The 16,472-nt window shown below is 39.6% G+C and overlaps 1 protein-coding gene across 1 annotated transcript; it reads right to left on the reverse strand.

The window, feature by feature from the left end:
- Positions 1-231: 231 nt before the first annotated feature.
- Positions 232-15,478, reverse strand: tor4aa (torsin family 4, member Aa). Its single transcript, XM_085167639.1, has 4 exons — positions 13,936-15,478; positions 13,788-13,808; positions 5,162-5,629; positions 232-3,203 (listed from the first exon to the last, which is right to left on the reverse strand). The coding sequence occupies exons 3-4, from the start codon at positions 5,627-5,629 to the stop codon at positions 2,346-2,348; spliced, it is 1,326 nt and encodes a 441-aa protein (XP_085023765.1). The 5' UTR covers positions 13,788-13,808; positions 13,936-15,478; the 3' UTR covers positions 232-2,345.
- Positions 15,479-16,472: the final 994 nt, after the last annotated feature.

The following is a 16,472-nucleotide window of genomic DNA, read 5'->3' on the forward strand; positions in this document are numbered from 1 at the left end:
TTTTGCTTCTGTATCTCAGAGGCACCAGGCATCTTAACTTGACTGCCAGCTGTTTCCTCTTGTTGCTCGGGGACCTCACTCGTTGCTGTCAGTGATCGCGTCTTCAAAACTATCTCCACTCTTAAGCTCTGTATACTAAAGTACAGGTGCTTGTCCTCCAAGTAATTCCAGTTGAAACGCTTGAGGAGTGTTGTGTCCCCACATCTGTCCTGTTACTTTGGTTGGAAATCCTGCATCAGAATGTGTTTCTTTTTCATCTTATGTTGTCATTATTATTATTATTATTATGAGACTTTCTTTTTCTTTGTCACATAGACACAGTACCTCAAGAGAACTCTAATAATAAAAAAATGGGAAAACAGCACCTATTAATGAATTTAATTATTTGTCTCAATTAATGCCTTCAGTATTTAGTATTACATTGCTCTTACAGTGCAGTGGTGCCCAGGCTTCTGTAGCTGTAGCTGAGCATGTTGACTTTTACTATCTTGGGATTTTAAAGATCTAAATAACAAGTGAAGATTGGATCTAACTGAAATGTAGCAGTCATTTTCTTTGCCATTACATACCCAAATAGAGAAGCTTGTAACAGTTGTCAGGCCAGGCCTTATTGCTAAACTGAGCTAGCTAGTTTGTGCCACTAGCTTCATAACAAATGTTATGTGCTATCCTTTGTGCCATGTCTGTTGAGAAGAAAACAGATTTCTTAAAGTATAAAAACATTCTTTTAAAGTTGCACTTGCATCAAGAAGAATAGTGTTGGTGTTTAAATTGGTGAATTCTGCACATAAAGTTGATATCAATTGGACTGAACGATACCTTAAACAATATGGTCATTTCCACCCAGGCACTAGCAAGTTCTTGTACTTTAATAAAGTACCTTTACATGATTCACAGTTTACTTGTGCTGGGCTTTGGTGGAGCCCCTCAATTCTTCCACTGTCTGGAACAAGAGGTTTTTAGCTCCTTCCCATTCAAAGTTGTCTTCCTTCCTTAAAAAGGAACCCATACCAATTCTAATTAACATCAGAAGTAAGAAGAGCAGGAAAAAAACAGAAAGAGCATTTAGTGCACTACATTGATGTCATTTTATGCAAATACATTTAGTATGATCATCCTCCAATGTAACTGTGGGTGTGTATTATATATAGAGAATTTATATATAGTATAAGTAAAATAAAAATAATGAAAATAAATAAAATATTAATATATAAAAGAAAATAAGGAAAAATATAATGGGTCCAATTTAACATATATGGTGATGCCCATCTGTGCTGTCTTTGTTTGGATGACCCTACCAGAGACCAGACTTCAAATATATTGATTGCCTTCAAAGACACTTTGCTACCATGTGCTCTTGCGCTGTCTTGCATTATCTGTCACACATCCTGTGAACATCCTGTAATAGGTATTAGTAACGTTTGCATTATGAACTTCCTCCTTCATAAATGAGTGAATATTAATTTTACATAGCTCCAGTGCATGTTATTACCCTTATCCAGGAGATTTCTCAATACCACAAAAGACCATTAGTAAGATGTATATCCTTCACTTGTTTTTCTTTATTAGCATTCATGACTAGATAGATAGAGCTGCTTTTATAATGCCCCACATATAAAAATCATTTAAAAGAATTCACCATGAGTGTAACAGACACTGACTGATACTCAATCTGTAGGCAAGGGACAGCACCTAGAGCCTGATTTAAAGCACAGTCCAATAACTGGGGGTTTCGACCACAGCCCAGACCTGATTTATGTATACAGAAGAACAGTCAGTGGGATTTATCCTCCCAGATTCTTTTGTGTCTGCTCCAAATGTCAAGGTGGTCAAACCAGAAACTCTTAGCAGTGTCTGAATGTCTGAACATACCTTTGTGCCAGTTCATTAAGTGTTTGGATTGGTTTAATTAGACAGTTACATTTTACTTAATGGTAGTGCTAGGTGAACTGGAGTTACTGAAATATCCTCTGTGAACCAGCACTGTACTGATGTCTAGGTTTAAAAAAAAATCAGTTTAGGTGTTCTCCTTTTTCTATGCAGCTATTCAGAGGTATTTGGGACATACAACAACAGGGAACTTAAATAATCTTTTATTAATGTACACTGGGTGAACCCACCCTTCAGGGACTGCCTGCCGCATTTTTAGTGTTCACCAAATTTATTCCTTGTTTTCCCCAACAAAGTTTAATATCCCCACCTTTTTGTGTGTGAATTTTTTTTTTTTATTACATTCTTACAAAACCACTCTTAAAAGCGTTGGCTTTGAATTGTGTTATTCAAGTTTCAAAATTGTAAATTCACTCCCTTTTCTTCATGTTTAAAATAATGCAAACAAGAGCATGTCACAGCAGGTTGACTTTAGCCACCACTTGCTTGCAGCCTGTCTGGGAATATTCGTGCCCCCCTACTGCAGGGTAGTATTCAATCTCCCCCGCAAGCCGCTCTATGTTAGCATGATCCGGGTAGAATCCCTCTCGAGTAATTTCGTCCAGGAAGCACTCCATTACGTGACCTTTCTCCAAAAGACTGAGAGGTAAGATATCAGCCTCTGTCCAAAGCGGGTGAAGCTCTTCCAGCATGCTACGTAAAATGGGAGTCAGCTCTTTTACCAGATTGCTATGACGACCTGATGCTGTCATCGCCATGGAAATACTCGAAGAGTTGTGCAGCATATGTTTGGTGATGTGTGCATGACCCAGGTTGCTTAGAAACAGGTAAATAGCATTCAGGTATTCATTGGACTGGTTGGAGGACACGAGCTGCAACAGCGTGTCTAGGATCTCGTGGTGCATGTGCTCTGCTTCGTCGAAGATGAAGAGCGGAATTTTCTCCTCCTCCTCGGCTCGTTCCACCATCTCCGAGATCAGAGCTGAGAGGTCACTGGCACACTGCAGGGCGTTCGCCTCCTGGGGGCAGTGGTGGAGCACATAGTACTGCAGCACAAGCGTGTCACCCACAACGGAGCGGAAATGTCCGGCCAGTAGGCGTCCCAGGTGGCTCTTACCTACCCCGGTCGGGCCGTGCAGGGATACCACCAGAGGCTTGTTGTGGACGTAGGTAGACAGGTAGTCCTTCAGGTGGGACAGCAGGCTCTCCACAGCTCCCTGCTGCCCAAACACTTCCCTCCTCAGTGTCTTCTCTAATCCCTCCAGGTCATATCTAAGAACGTGGTCATCCAGGTTCTCTATGGCGTTGTAGACCTGAAAGAAACAAACCACAGCTATTAAGAATATAGCCGAGTGCAGGGGCATTTCCAGGATTCATTAAAAAGGGATGCACTCCTTGGACTAAGAACACTGAAAACAAAGAATTATTTTAGACTCATCTGCAGTCCTTGAACCTTTATATAGACAGTATTACATATAAAGTGAAACTTCAGAAGGTTTTAAAAAGAAGAACAATTCTGTACTTAAATAAATGTAGAATATAATGCTAATAAACTTGTTGAATTTCAATCATTAAACTTCCAGATATGTCAGAATATACAGTTTTTAAAAAAACCATCTTCTTATTGAAAACAAAAGAAAACCCTCAATTTCCTCGTGTGTTACACAGTTTATTGTGCTAGATCAATTCATATATTAGCAATTCAAATTTTGTCAAAGATAATTCAGTTCAATTCAATTTTATTTATATAGCGCCAAATCACAACAAAAGTCGCCTCAAGGCGCTTCATAGATACAGAGAAAAACCCAACAATCATATGACCCCCTATGAGCAAGCACTTTGGCGACAGTGGGAAGGAAAAACTCCCTTTTAACAGGAAGAAACCTCCGGCAGAACCAGGCTCAGGGAGGGGCGGCCATCTGCTGCGACCGGTTGGGGTGAGAAAAGGAAGACAGGATAAAAGACATGCTGTGGAAATATATGTGGATATATAATGGATATATAATGGATATATAATGTGGATAGAACACATTCTCACTGCTTTGTTGGGGAAGAAATAACTGACACGTTTACAGACGCATGCGTTATGAAGTGTTATGAAGTGAAAGTAGGGGTGCCTGTTGCTCAGGAGGCAAAGCACATCATCTGCTTAACAGAAGACTATAGTTGTTCAAGATTGATTATCTTGCCCAAGGATACTGAATCCAAAGTTGCTCCTGATTGTATTCATCAGTGTGAATCTTTAGATAGGAATGCATGTGTGAATGACAGTTGTTCTACTTTGAGTGTTCAAGCAGAAAAGTTCTGCGTAGCAGCCAGTCTACTGCTAACATCATAAATCCAATTTAATTAATAGTATACAGAATTATTTAATTTTGAAATTAAACTGTTAATAATATTTCTGCACTAAGTAAAGTATTAAATATGCAGGGTGATTAGATAGTGAGGTGTGTGGCTATGTCCTCGAAGCAGCATATAGTAGTCTTGCAGAGCAATGTTTGTGTAGCTGGTACACAAGAAGGGACCATATTTCTTACAGTTTTTAAACCTCAATTTCACTCCACCAAATATGTGTTTTTTATAGAGTATCCAAATTTCAGCAAGCATACTACTGTATAAATACATTCACAGGACTATATGGCGTCCTGTGAAAATGTTCTTTTTGGCATGACTGTATATCTTTAGAAATATATAAATACACTGATATACAGATTATCTCCTTGGAGTTATATGGCAAACAGCTGAGAGTGATTTCCACCCAGCTTCTCACTTTGGCAAACTAGAACAGGAAATACACTTGGACCAGTTTTAAATATTTACATTTGAAATGGCAAAATAAACCATAAACAAAGCTGCAAGATACACGTGACAATAAAGCAGCTCGGTGACGGCTGGATTAACCAATCTCTGCTGAACAGTGCCTCAAGGTTCCTCAAAGATGAACACACCTTAGACTGATTCATGGCATGTTGTATTTCTCGTCTGAATGAATTAGGACATGACTGAGCAAGTAGAAAGTCTATATTTAATCATACACATGAGCTGAAGATAGCACAAATTTCCCACCCTCCCTATTTATACTGTAGCTGGCGACAAAAGAAGCAGACTAGCAAGAGATGAGTCATAATAATGGAAGCTATTCATTCATTCGTTCAATGTTTTTGTAAATCAAATTCTTAATGGCACCAGAAAAAAGTCAGAGGAGCACAATAGAGAAGCATTCCACCACTTGATAGCAGCTTAGTTGGAAAATGTGTTGTTATTCATTTACCTGGAGAAAGACGATGGCAAAGAGCAGATACAGGCAATATTTGGCTCGGCTGCGGTCCTGCTTTGGTGCAGCCCTTCGTCTCCCTCCTTCGGGAAACAACACCCGTTTCTTCTTTCTCCTCTTCTTCTTCTGTGGGATGCTGGATGATGGAGAGGAGAAGGCAGTGGGGGTGATTCCATCAAAGGTGAAGATTTTGGGGCTGGTTCGTCCTGGGGCGCCCGTGAGGGGACACTGGCCCCCCAGGGCCATCTCTTGACGTCGTTTCTTCATCGCTTGGTACTTCTGTTTGATACGTATAACGGCGCGCAGAGTGGAGGAGATGTTGGAGAGACTGGGGGCCGGACTGCCTCTCCCATTCTCACTTTTCTCTTCTTCCATCTCCGTGTGTCCCTCAAGCTCTTCATCCATCTCTCCCTCGAATTCTCCCTCTGTTTGAGAGGCAGAGAGGCTGCTGTCTCGGTCACTCATCTGCAGAGAGGAAATAAAGGACTTTGAAGAAACTACACCAGTGCATCTTAAAAAGTTCACACATAAATGAAACTATTTCAAACCTTGTTATCTTTAAATGTTCATTATCGTGGCTTAAAGTTCATAAAAATCTGAAACCCAGTATCTTGAAGTAGTTTAGTACTTTAGACTTTAGTCATTTGAATGTATTACTATTCAAATTGTCTAATTTAATACATACAACCACAGTTGGAAAAGTCCGCTGGGTTGAAAGTTGTCCAAATGGCAATCATGGACACCCTGCACAAGGAGGATAAGCCCCAGATTGTTATTGCTAAAAGATTGGCTGTTTGCACAGTGCTGTACTGAAACATAATAATGGAAAGTCATCTGGAAGAGAAAGGTGTGGCAAATTTGCATAAGCAACAGGGATGACTACAGTTTTGAGAAAAGTGTCAAGAAAACTTGATTCAAGAACTTGTGAGAAGTTCACATGCACTGAGACTTGTGTAAGCGCATCAAGAGACACTGCACACAGTCAGCTTCAGCAAAGATGCTGGAGTTGTTGCATTCCTCATAACAAGCACTTCTGAACCAAAGACTACATCAAAAGTCTTAGCTGAGCTGAGGAGAGAAAGAACTGGACTGTTGAGCAGTAGTCCAAAGTCTTCCACTTAGGTCAAAGTAAACTTTGCATTTTGGGATAACTTAGATTCTGGAGGAAGAGTGGAAAAGCACAGATTCAAGGTGTTTGAAGTTTAGTGTGAAGTTTCCACAGTCTGTGATAATCTGAGGAACCATCCATTTGCTGGTGTTGCTGATGATTGGTCCACTGTGTTTTACCAAATCCAAATGTAATGCAGCCATCTACCAGAAGACTTGAGAGCACTTTGTGCTGCTGAAAAGCTGTATGGAGTAACCGGTTTTACTTTTCTGACAGGACTCAGCACGTGCCCACGGTACCAAAACTACTACTAATAGTTTGCTGACCATGACCAGTAAAAACTCTGCAGCAGAGGAGCCCACAACCAAGTGCTGAGTGTATAACTGAACATATTTTTCAGATATTCAACTTTGCTATGTTATAAATCTTTTCTTTGATTGCTTTTTGGCAATGTGTAACCTATGTATAGGATATGTGAATGTTTCAGCTTATTTTCTGTGGTTTGAACAACAAATAAAAACATGTTACATTTTTATGCACCAGTGCAATATGATAGAATCAGCATTGAGAAATCCAGTTTTGGGGAAAACTCATTTTCCCTAATCTTAATTTTGATTCCAGTCCCTATGATGCAAGACATCAACTTCCTCCAAAGTTTCCTATAATAGTGGTTTTGAAGGCTTTAGTCTTCTTATTTACCTGAAAAGGGGGTTTCTGTTTTCAGTGTTGCCTTTCTGCTTCCCCAGACTGGCCCAAGAATCAGGGTTAATGTATCTTACTCATCATGGTCACATAGGAACAGGAAACGAAACGGATGATGTAAAAAAAAAAATCTATTTTTTTCCACCAACAAGGTGATTTTTATCAGCCAAAAACTTATATCTGTCAGATATTCTCGCATACGTTAGCATGGCTTGCAGTGTGTCGTGAAAAATTTGAGGAAACGGAACAAGCAGAGGACAAAAAAAGAAGTGGCAGGCCTTCAAATCTATCGATTGCAGATGAATGGTATCTGAAAGTCATGTCCTTACGAAATAGGAAAAACTCCAGCAAAGACCTGACACAAGACCTGAGAGATGCATCTGGCCTTTCAGTTGATCCATCTACTGTTCGCTGAAGCCTCATTAGAAATGCTCTCAGTGGTGGCTGTCACTTAGAAACTGGAAAAAAAATGGCTGAGATATAATAAAATTACACAAGAACTGGAAACTGGAAATTAATGGCAACACTGACTCTGTAGATATCGTCGATATGCGTGGAGGTGGAAGAGTGAGTATCTACGGGCATCTATAAAACTTGGTGGTGGCTCTGACATATTTTGGGGCTACATTTCACCCAGTGTGTTGGGGATCTTGTCACAATTTATGAAATTATAAATGCAGAAAAATACCATCAGATCTTGATCCACTATACAATACTATCTGGGAAGCATCTGACTGGCAACAGTTTTGTTTTTCAGCTGAATAATGATCTCAGACACACTGCTATTGCATTCAACGTATACCTTGAATACCATTAGTATTAGTATTAGTCTTGGATTGGTCAAGAGCGCAATCCTTAATATTATTAAAGCAGTGCAGGATAATCTTGACAGAAAATGGAACCAAAGCCAGCCAAAACCCAAAGAGCTTTGGAATGTACTTCAAGAAGGCTGGAGAACCATTCCTAAAGACTACTTAACCTCCCTGGCGTCCACATACAGTGGGGCAAAAAAGTATTTAGTCAGCCACCGATTGTGCAAGTTCCCCCACTTAAAATGATGACAGAGGTCAGTAATTTGCACCAGAGGTACACTTCAACTGTGAGAGACAGAATGTGAAAAAAAAATCCATGAATTCACATGGTAGGATTTGTAAAGAATTTATTCGTAAATCAGGGTGGAAAATAAGTATTTGGTCACCTCAAACAAGGAAAATCCCTGGCTCTCACAGACCTGTAACGTCTTCTGTAAGAAGCTTTTCTGTCCCCCACTCGTTACCTGTATGAATGGCACCTGTTTGACCTCATCATCTGTATAAAAGACACCTGTCCACAGCCTCAACCAGTCAGACTCCAAACTCCGCCATGGCCAAGACCAAAGAGCTTTCGAAGGACACCAGGAAAAGAATTGTAGACCTGCACCAGACTGGGAAGAGTGAATCTACAATAGGCAAGCAGCTTGGTGTGAAAAAATCAACTGTGGGAGCAATCATCAGAAAATGGAAGACATACAAGACCACTGATAATCTCCCTCGATCTGGGGCTCCACGCAAGATCTCATCCCGTGGGGTCAAAATGATCATGAGAACGGTGAGCAAAGATCCCAGAACCACACGGGGGGACCTGGTGAATGACCTGCAGAGAGCTGGGACCAAAGTAACAAAGGTCACCATCAGTAACACACTACAACGGCAGGGAATCAAATCCCGCAGTGCCAGACGTGTTCCGCTGCTGAAGCCAGTGCATGTCCAGGCCCGTCTGAAGTTTGCCAGAGAGCACATGGATGATACAGCAGAGGATTGGGAGAATGTCATGTGGTCAGATGAAACCAAAGTAGAACTTTTTGGTATAAACTCAACTCGTCGTGTTTGGAGGAAGAAGAATACTGAGTTGCATCCCAAGAACACCATACCTACTGTGAAGCATGGGGGTGGAAACATCATGCTATGGGGCTGTTTTTCTGCCAAGGGGACAGGACGACTGATCCGTGTTAAGGACAGAATGAATGGGGCCAAGTATCGTGAGATTTTGAGCCAAAACCTCCTTCCATCAGTGAGAACTTTGAAGATGAAACGAGGCTGGGTCTTCCAACATGACAATGATCCAAAACACACCGCCCGGGCAACAAAGGAGTGGCTCCGTAAGAAGCATTTGAAAGTCCTGGAGTGGCCTAGCCAGTCTCCAGCCCTCAACCCCATAGAAAATCTGTGGCGGGAGTTGAAAGTCCGTGTTGCTCGGCGACAGCCCCAAAACATCACTGCTCTTGAGAAGATCTGCATGGAGGAATGGGCCAAAATACCAGCTACTGTGTGTGCAAACCTGGTAAAGACCTATAGTAAACGTTTGACCTCTGTTATTGCCAACAAAGGTTATGTTACAAAGTATTGAGTTGTATTTTTGTTATTGACCAAATACTTATTTTCCACCCTGATTTACGAATAAATTCTTTACAAATCCTACCATGTGAATTCATGGATTTTTTTTTTCACATTCTGTCTCTCACAGTTGAAGTGTACCTCTGGTGCAAATTACTGACCTCTGTCATCATTTTAAGTGGGGGAACTTGCACAATCGGTGGCTGACTAAATACTTTTTTGCCCCACTGTATGTGGACATCACATTTTGGGTTATTTAGACCAAAATGCTTTTAAACGAATATCCTCATATGTGGCTCTTATTTTTCTTAAAAATAAAAATAAGGTAAAAAATAAATAAATCTGGTAATTCTTTGTTTTTACATTCATTGGGCCCCAATATGCCCAAATATCAAAGAGAAATTAAAAATGCATGCTGTGGAAGAGTTCGGGTCGTAGGAGGTTAAAGTAATTACGAGAAGGCTTGCTTAAGAGAATTCAAGCTGTGTTGAAGCATAAAGGTGGTCAATTAAAATACTGACTTCGACTTTCAAGCTCAATAGAATTGCACAACTTTTTTTCTCCTTATATACTGCATTTCCATGGATGTTTGCAAGTTTCAGTTTGCTTCTATTTCTCATTTTCATAAAGAAATGAAGACTTTTGCATTTATTGGGGAAATATCTGTCTTTAAGCAGCCATGCTCTATTATGTTACCCTGTCAAATAAGAACTGTGTACTGAAAATTTATTGAACAGCAATGCTAAATGTGCACTGTATTAATGTCAGCTTATTTACTAGATGAAATACACATTATTTGCTTCTTTGCTAAGTTAGTGTATTCTAGCTTTATCGTCATTTTCGGTATCTCTATGGTTGTTTTGTATCCCTTGGTATAAGTTTTGCATGAGACATAGATGACAAAATTGATACCAGTATCATATGGGTTTGGAACTTTCCCCCCAAGAGCCAATTAGCATAAACTTAGCATGAAATGACTGGAAACAGGGGGAAGCTAGGCTGCTACATATACAGTACACTATTTTATCTCACCTGACAGTAGAAGCAGTGGATTTTTAGACACAGCAAGATAATCTACTGGCACTCGCTAATCTATTGTAACTTTTGGAAATAACACATAAGTGTTGGAATATTGCCATGTTTTAATTATATATACAGTATATCTTTATTTTTAGTGTTCATGAAAAAGAAAGGACTTTCTAAGCATCCAAATAAGAAGAGCTCAACATATACACCCAGTCCTCCTTTCTCTTAAAAAAAAATCTTTGCTCAGTTTAAGTAAGATCCTCCCAAGCTTCTAACAGTAATCTCACGCTGATATTAGATACTGAAGTGGTGGACGTCAGAAGACATTAACAATACAGCTGCTCCTATGTTTTGAAGCATACTGGAACTCACAGCTGCATGAAATTTGCACGTGAGGAAATGAATTCTGAGAACAGCAGGGTGGCAAAAATGGCAAGGAAGAGAGTTCAAATGTGAGAGATAGCTGCAGATATAACAGTGAAGAAAAAAAAAAAAAAAAGGATGACACATGCAGCTTCAGTGGCTGTTAAAAATGTAGCCAGCATTTCCGGTAGGGTTAGAAGGTAAAGATCACTGTTCCTTTTGATGTTTGGTATGCTACATTTTTATTGAATTTAAATAACCTATTTAATATTTTAGGCTGATTTTTTGTATTTTATTCATTTATTTATGGGTTTGTTTTGGGTTTTTTTTCACAGAGCTGTTTTGTTTAAATAAATCACTTTGGAAATGTTGTTCCACAAAGAGTGAAGTGAACCCTCTACTAGAACGTTCTATGGCAAACCAAAACGCAAACAAGTGAGTGCAACCTTCACAGGAATCTTAAACTTCATAAGTTCTGCAAACTCGTGCGCTTGAGGTTCTGAAGTAGGCTGTGGTTACAAGTTTGCATTTGTAACCGTTTTTGGTCATCAAAGGCTGTCAGGTTGACCCTCTGATGGTGTACTTATAGCCAGTGTTGGGTAAGTTACTTTAAAATAGTAACTTAGTTACATTACTAGTTACTTCTATCAAAAGTAACTGAGTTACTTCAAGTTACTCGTTACTTTCAAAGTAACTAGTTACTAGGGAAAGTAACTTTGGTTTTACTCAGAATTCTCTTGTTAATGTGTTGCTTCCATAACTTTGCCAGTCTTCTAGCTTGCTTACTTGCCACAAGTGCACTGTGCCACCTACCAATAGAAAGGAAAAGATAATGTGCATGTTTCCACGAGAGAAATCCCACGCCTGGACCGTCATTGACTGCTGCCATGATTCTAGCCTACGTCACAGCGTCATGTGCGCCTTTTACATCCAACACAAAAACTGCAGTCGTGATGCTTTGATTGTACTCAACTTACTGTACTGTAACTCGGAAATTCTACCTTCTGAATAGGAAGATGTAGGTAACACCAGACTGCAGATGAGCTGCATACAGGGCTGGATGGGGACAAAAAATCGGCCCGGGCATTTTGACTAGAGACTGGCCCACCATTATAGGAAAAATCATAAAGCCTTTGAATGAAAACAAACGCTGTTGTGACAGTGATGTTCCCTGTTTTGATGGTATATATGCATCAATCGTTTGTTGTAAGATTGAGATAATTATTTTTTAAAAGCTAGACATTTTAAATGAGAATAAGAAAGAAAAGTATTTCTTTGTGCCCACCTCTCCCTGTTAATGCCCTACCTGGCCCCCCTGGCAAAACTTTGCTAGATCCGCACCTGCACAGTTACCAGCTGTCAACTACCTAAAAAGGATCCTGGGGTTATCTGTCTCTCAGAAACAGTTCATAACTTCCCTTCAACTCATTTATGTCACCTAAAAGGTAAACCTGTTTCTCCATCACCTGTTCAGCTCTGATGATTCAGTAAGGACATCTCCTGGTTTCATCTTCATGTTTCCCTCTCACCAGATAACCAAACCGATATCATGACCAGCAGCTTTTTTGCAGCTGTGGCTCCAACAAACATCAGCTGATACTAGAAATTAATATTAAATCAATTCTAACAGCTGATCAAGCTTAAAAGTGCTGCTGTTGTTTAGCGTGACATCGGCTGGTTTCCTCTTTCTGGCGCAAAGTGACCGATAAACAAACAAGAGAGCCGATCAGCTGATCATTGATCAGTTTTCATGATTGAAGTAGAAACGGGAGAGGGAGGGGGGAGAATCAAAGAAGAAGAGGCAGCTGTGCAGCGTAAAGACAGAATAACTCCAGCTTTGTGCCTTTTTCATTGTAGCTGAATTACGGGACAAACTGTTCCTTTTCACCTCAATAAGAAACGCGTAATATTTTCTCTGAATACCAGACGGGACGGTTGGCAACAAACAAAATAAAGTTCAACATCATTAACTTCATAGCACCCACCCAGCTGTATAGAAACTCCGTCATGCTAGCTAGTACGCAGTATGGAAAAAGTCAGAATAACGAAAATAAACTGCACCTAAACTTGGTTTATATCTGACCCAGATAGACTGCAGGTCACAACTTCTTACCTGAAGTTCAGTTCACACTTGGACTGGCGGCCGCCTCGGGTCTCTTTTCCTTCTGCATCCCCTTTCCCTCATCCACCTGCTGGCCTCCAACACTTGCCAATGTTACAGAATCTGTGGTGGAAGCTCCGCGATAGCCACCACACGAAGTAACGAGTAACGACCCTATCTAAATCCCAGTAACGACTAACGCGTTCCTGATTTTGGCATAATAACTAGTTACCGTGCTCGTTACCACAATAATAACGTAGTTACTGTAACGCGTTATTTAATAACGCGTTAGTCCCAACACTGCTTATAGCGCACAGGCTATAGGAAAGGAGGAACTATAAGTGAGTTACACCCAGAAGAGCTCAAGACAGCAGACAAGTGCCACATATAAATTAACACAATCATACTACAGGACAGAAAATAACTTCTGCTAAAAGTTTTTGGTGCCAGCATTAATGTCAATGAGAACTGAGCAGAGCACATGAACAATGATTGGAATCTGAGTTGGCTCATTTCTGAAAAAGTTATAATACCCCTGTGTCCAAGCCTCTTTTACTTCAGCATAAAAGAATTCAGGACAGCATGTGAGGGTAGAAAGACTGTATCTGTGCTCTTTGATATCTCTTTCTAGTCTTCTCCACATGCAGATACCTGAAAGATACGGCATACCAGAGATTTTATTGCTCATGAAGTTGACTGTACAAAAATCTCTTTGTAGTGAGCAGTTCTTTCTTGTTTCGTGTGTGTTTTGGCCGTGGAAAGTTGAGCAAATATACACAAATGAGCCTCACGCAGAAAGTTAGTATCCTTCTAAAACCTTTTTCTTTGTCACTCATTTTACATACACAACAGTTGATTCACCAAGCTGCACACTCTGCTTGCAAAGCTGTTAGGCAAAACAAGGAGAGGGGATTTTAAGTGGCAGAAGAAGAAAACGTTTTTTTTACTTACCTTTATACGTGTCTAAAGCATCTAAAAATAAAAAAAAGAATTTTAGTGCAAGTCTATTTCATAGCTCAGCACAGCGGTGAGAGCAGAGAAAAAATCCATACAGTCAACAGCTCAACTCAGGAAGAGCGTTTCCCTTTGACTATCTTACCTCGAAATCCTGTTCTCGGCCATATGCTGGCTCCTCCTCTGGCTTCCTCTTTTATTCTCGCATTCTTCTGTCCAGCTGCAGCTCAGGCTTTTTCACAGTTAGCTATCAGCTTTCACACGTGGTTAGCAAACAGCTCAAATGTACCCCAAGTACTTTCATTCCCACGATTAAAATGATATCTTAGGTGACACACATATCTTTTTAACTGCTGGTAATCAAGTCAACAAACAATGCGTTCAGAATTTGTTGACGTGGTTTTGGTTTCTTCTTGGCTATGCCAGTAATGAGATACGGGAAATGTCAATCATCTCACGAGAACCCACAGACTTTGTTTCTCATTAGCATTTCTCACGGTGCACTTATTTGTATATTCAGTGGTGCAAAAGATCTCATATACTTGATGTAAGGAAGATTTCAGGGGGCTTGTTTTCCTTAAATTTAGACCACACATTCAAGTCAATTCAATTTTATTTATATAGCGCTAAATCACAACAGCTGCCACAAGGTGTAAGGTAAAGACCCTATAATAACATAGAGAAAACCCCAATAATCGTTGCATTTATTTCCTCTCTATATGATTGTAAATGTTGTTTAGGGAAATATTTGGGGACATTTAGGGCTGCTGGAAACTGTGACCAGCTTGTTCCTGATTTGAAGATTTTTCCTCAAGGATTAATCAATAACTTGAAATTTGTGAACCTTGTAGTTCCACTGGCTGATGAAACATTAGAGGCCATACTTGGGGATATAAATAGAAAAATAAAAGGTGTGGAAAATGTTTGCATGCAGTATCATTTGCCTGTGACTACAGTTGTTACTAAACACAGGCACAGGATTGAAATGTCATCAGGAGGGAGGTATAGAGTGTGACAAATGACATGTTCCTAAAACTTGTCTTGGAGTGTAGAGAGAAATGCATGCCAATTACCAGGTAGATGGTGTGTCTACAAAGACCAAGCTTTTTAATCTGTCAGTTTGTCTGTGTTTTCCAACTATGTACACAGTTTACTTTCAACAGGCTGCTGGAAATAAACTGTGAATGTAGTAGACTGCAGAAGGATTAGTTAGATATGACTGCATCTTCCTTGTGGTAGATCTGACAGTCTGCACTTTAACATCACAGCTGCATAGTATGTCATTTCAACAAAGATGCATCTGTTTCAGCTTCACACACTTTTTACCCCAAAACAAGAAAAACTTCAGAAAATGTTCTATTGAAAGTGGCGTGACAGTTTTAGTGTTAACAACAAAAAACTGAACACTTTCATGGCAAGAAAAACAAACAACAAAACCCCAGCATGAACTGATGTTTTCAGGAGCATGACTTGCCGTATTTTGTTTTTAAATGAAAGCTTCTATGGCTGAAAAAAACAGCTCTTTATCTCCTCTCTCAAAGCAGTCGCTACAGGTACATTCCAGCTTTTCTCTTGATGATCACTGTGGAAAAACATCTTTTCATTTAACTTTCGAGAGCGATACTATACTCATGTCTACAAACAACAGTAACCAGCAAGCTCGGTTCCTGTTGGCCGTCACTGGCTATATGTGTGAAATATCTTGTCAGACAACGGAGTCACAGTTAGCATCTCAAATAACTGACAGCAAATCTCATATTTCTGAAATTATTAAACTGTTCCTTTTAGAGGGCTGTAAACAATATTTTGCATAGAAATGATCTTTTGAGTGGCTGTTTATAAAAAAAAATAAAAATCAATGTGTGCTTTCTGCACCTGTTTTTAATTAAGGCCTTAGGGATTCTAAAACATCTAAAACTTTATTGTGAACATTTTGCAAGGGAAAAAAAATCTTAGTATTCAAGGAGGGAGCTGAGTCACTTATTTCATCATCTAGGTTATGACACCATGTTCAGGATTGTAACTGCAAAGGTCACAGTTGCTTCTGGCGTTTTTTCTGGTATGGTATCGTATGTAACACATAACCAGGGTACAACTAATGTACCCTGGTTATTTTAATCATTTCTCGGAATATCTTAATGTTTATATGGCATAATAATACAGATATTATCATAATGTCTTAGAGCCAAATGTCAATGTCATCAAACGGCACAATATTTGCAATTTAAAATCATCTTTCAATGGAGGAATAATAGAATAGCAGCCAGTAATATTAAGAGTTTTAAAGGGTAAATAAAAAAAAATCGTATTAGAATGTAGTTTTAGAGTCAAAAACTACAGTCTTGGGAATATTATGGGAGAAATTCTGAGAAAGATTTCCAGGAAATTAGCTGGAAAATAAAGGATACTGGGACAATACAGATTGATGGAAGGAGCAGTAAATCATGATCCACATAGTTTCAATAAATCGTTAGCAAACATACACAATCCTTTGAACTACTTCCTGGTAATGCTGTAGAATCCTCTGAGGTACACAAGTTGTACTAGTGGTTGGGAATCACTAACCTAGATGGTGAAAACATGGCAAAACATGCTTCCTGCTCCTCATACAAAAATACTGTGCATTCTGTGAAAACTGACTCCTGTCCCAATACAATGCACTGCTGAAAAAGGCATTTTCTC

This window comes from Neolamprologus multifasciatus, chromosome 7, assembly GCF_963576455.1.
Source record: "Neolamprologus multifasciatus chromosome 7, fNeoMul1.2, whole genome shotgun sequence".
Taxonomy (NCBI): domain Eukaryota; kingdom Metazoa; phylum Chordata; class Actinopteri; order Cichliformes; family Cichlidae; genus Neolamprologus; species Neolamprologus multifasciatus.

What these genes read in the sequence shown, in the direction of transcription:
- tor4aa (XM_085167639.1), bottom strand. Translation starts at nt 5,629, where the DNA reads ATGAGTGACCGAGACAGCAGCCTCTCTGCCTCTCAAACAGAGGGAGAA. An exon ending in TTGCCATCGTCTTTCTCCAG is followed by an intron (nt 3,204 to 5,161) that starts GTAAATGAATAA and finishes TGTTTCTTTCAG; the next exon opens with GTCTACAACGCCATAGAGAA.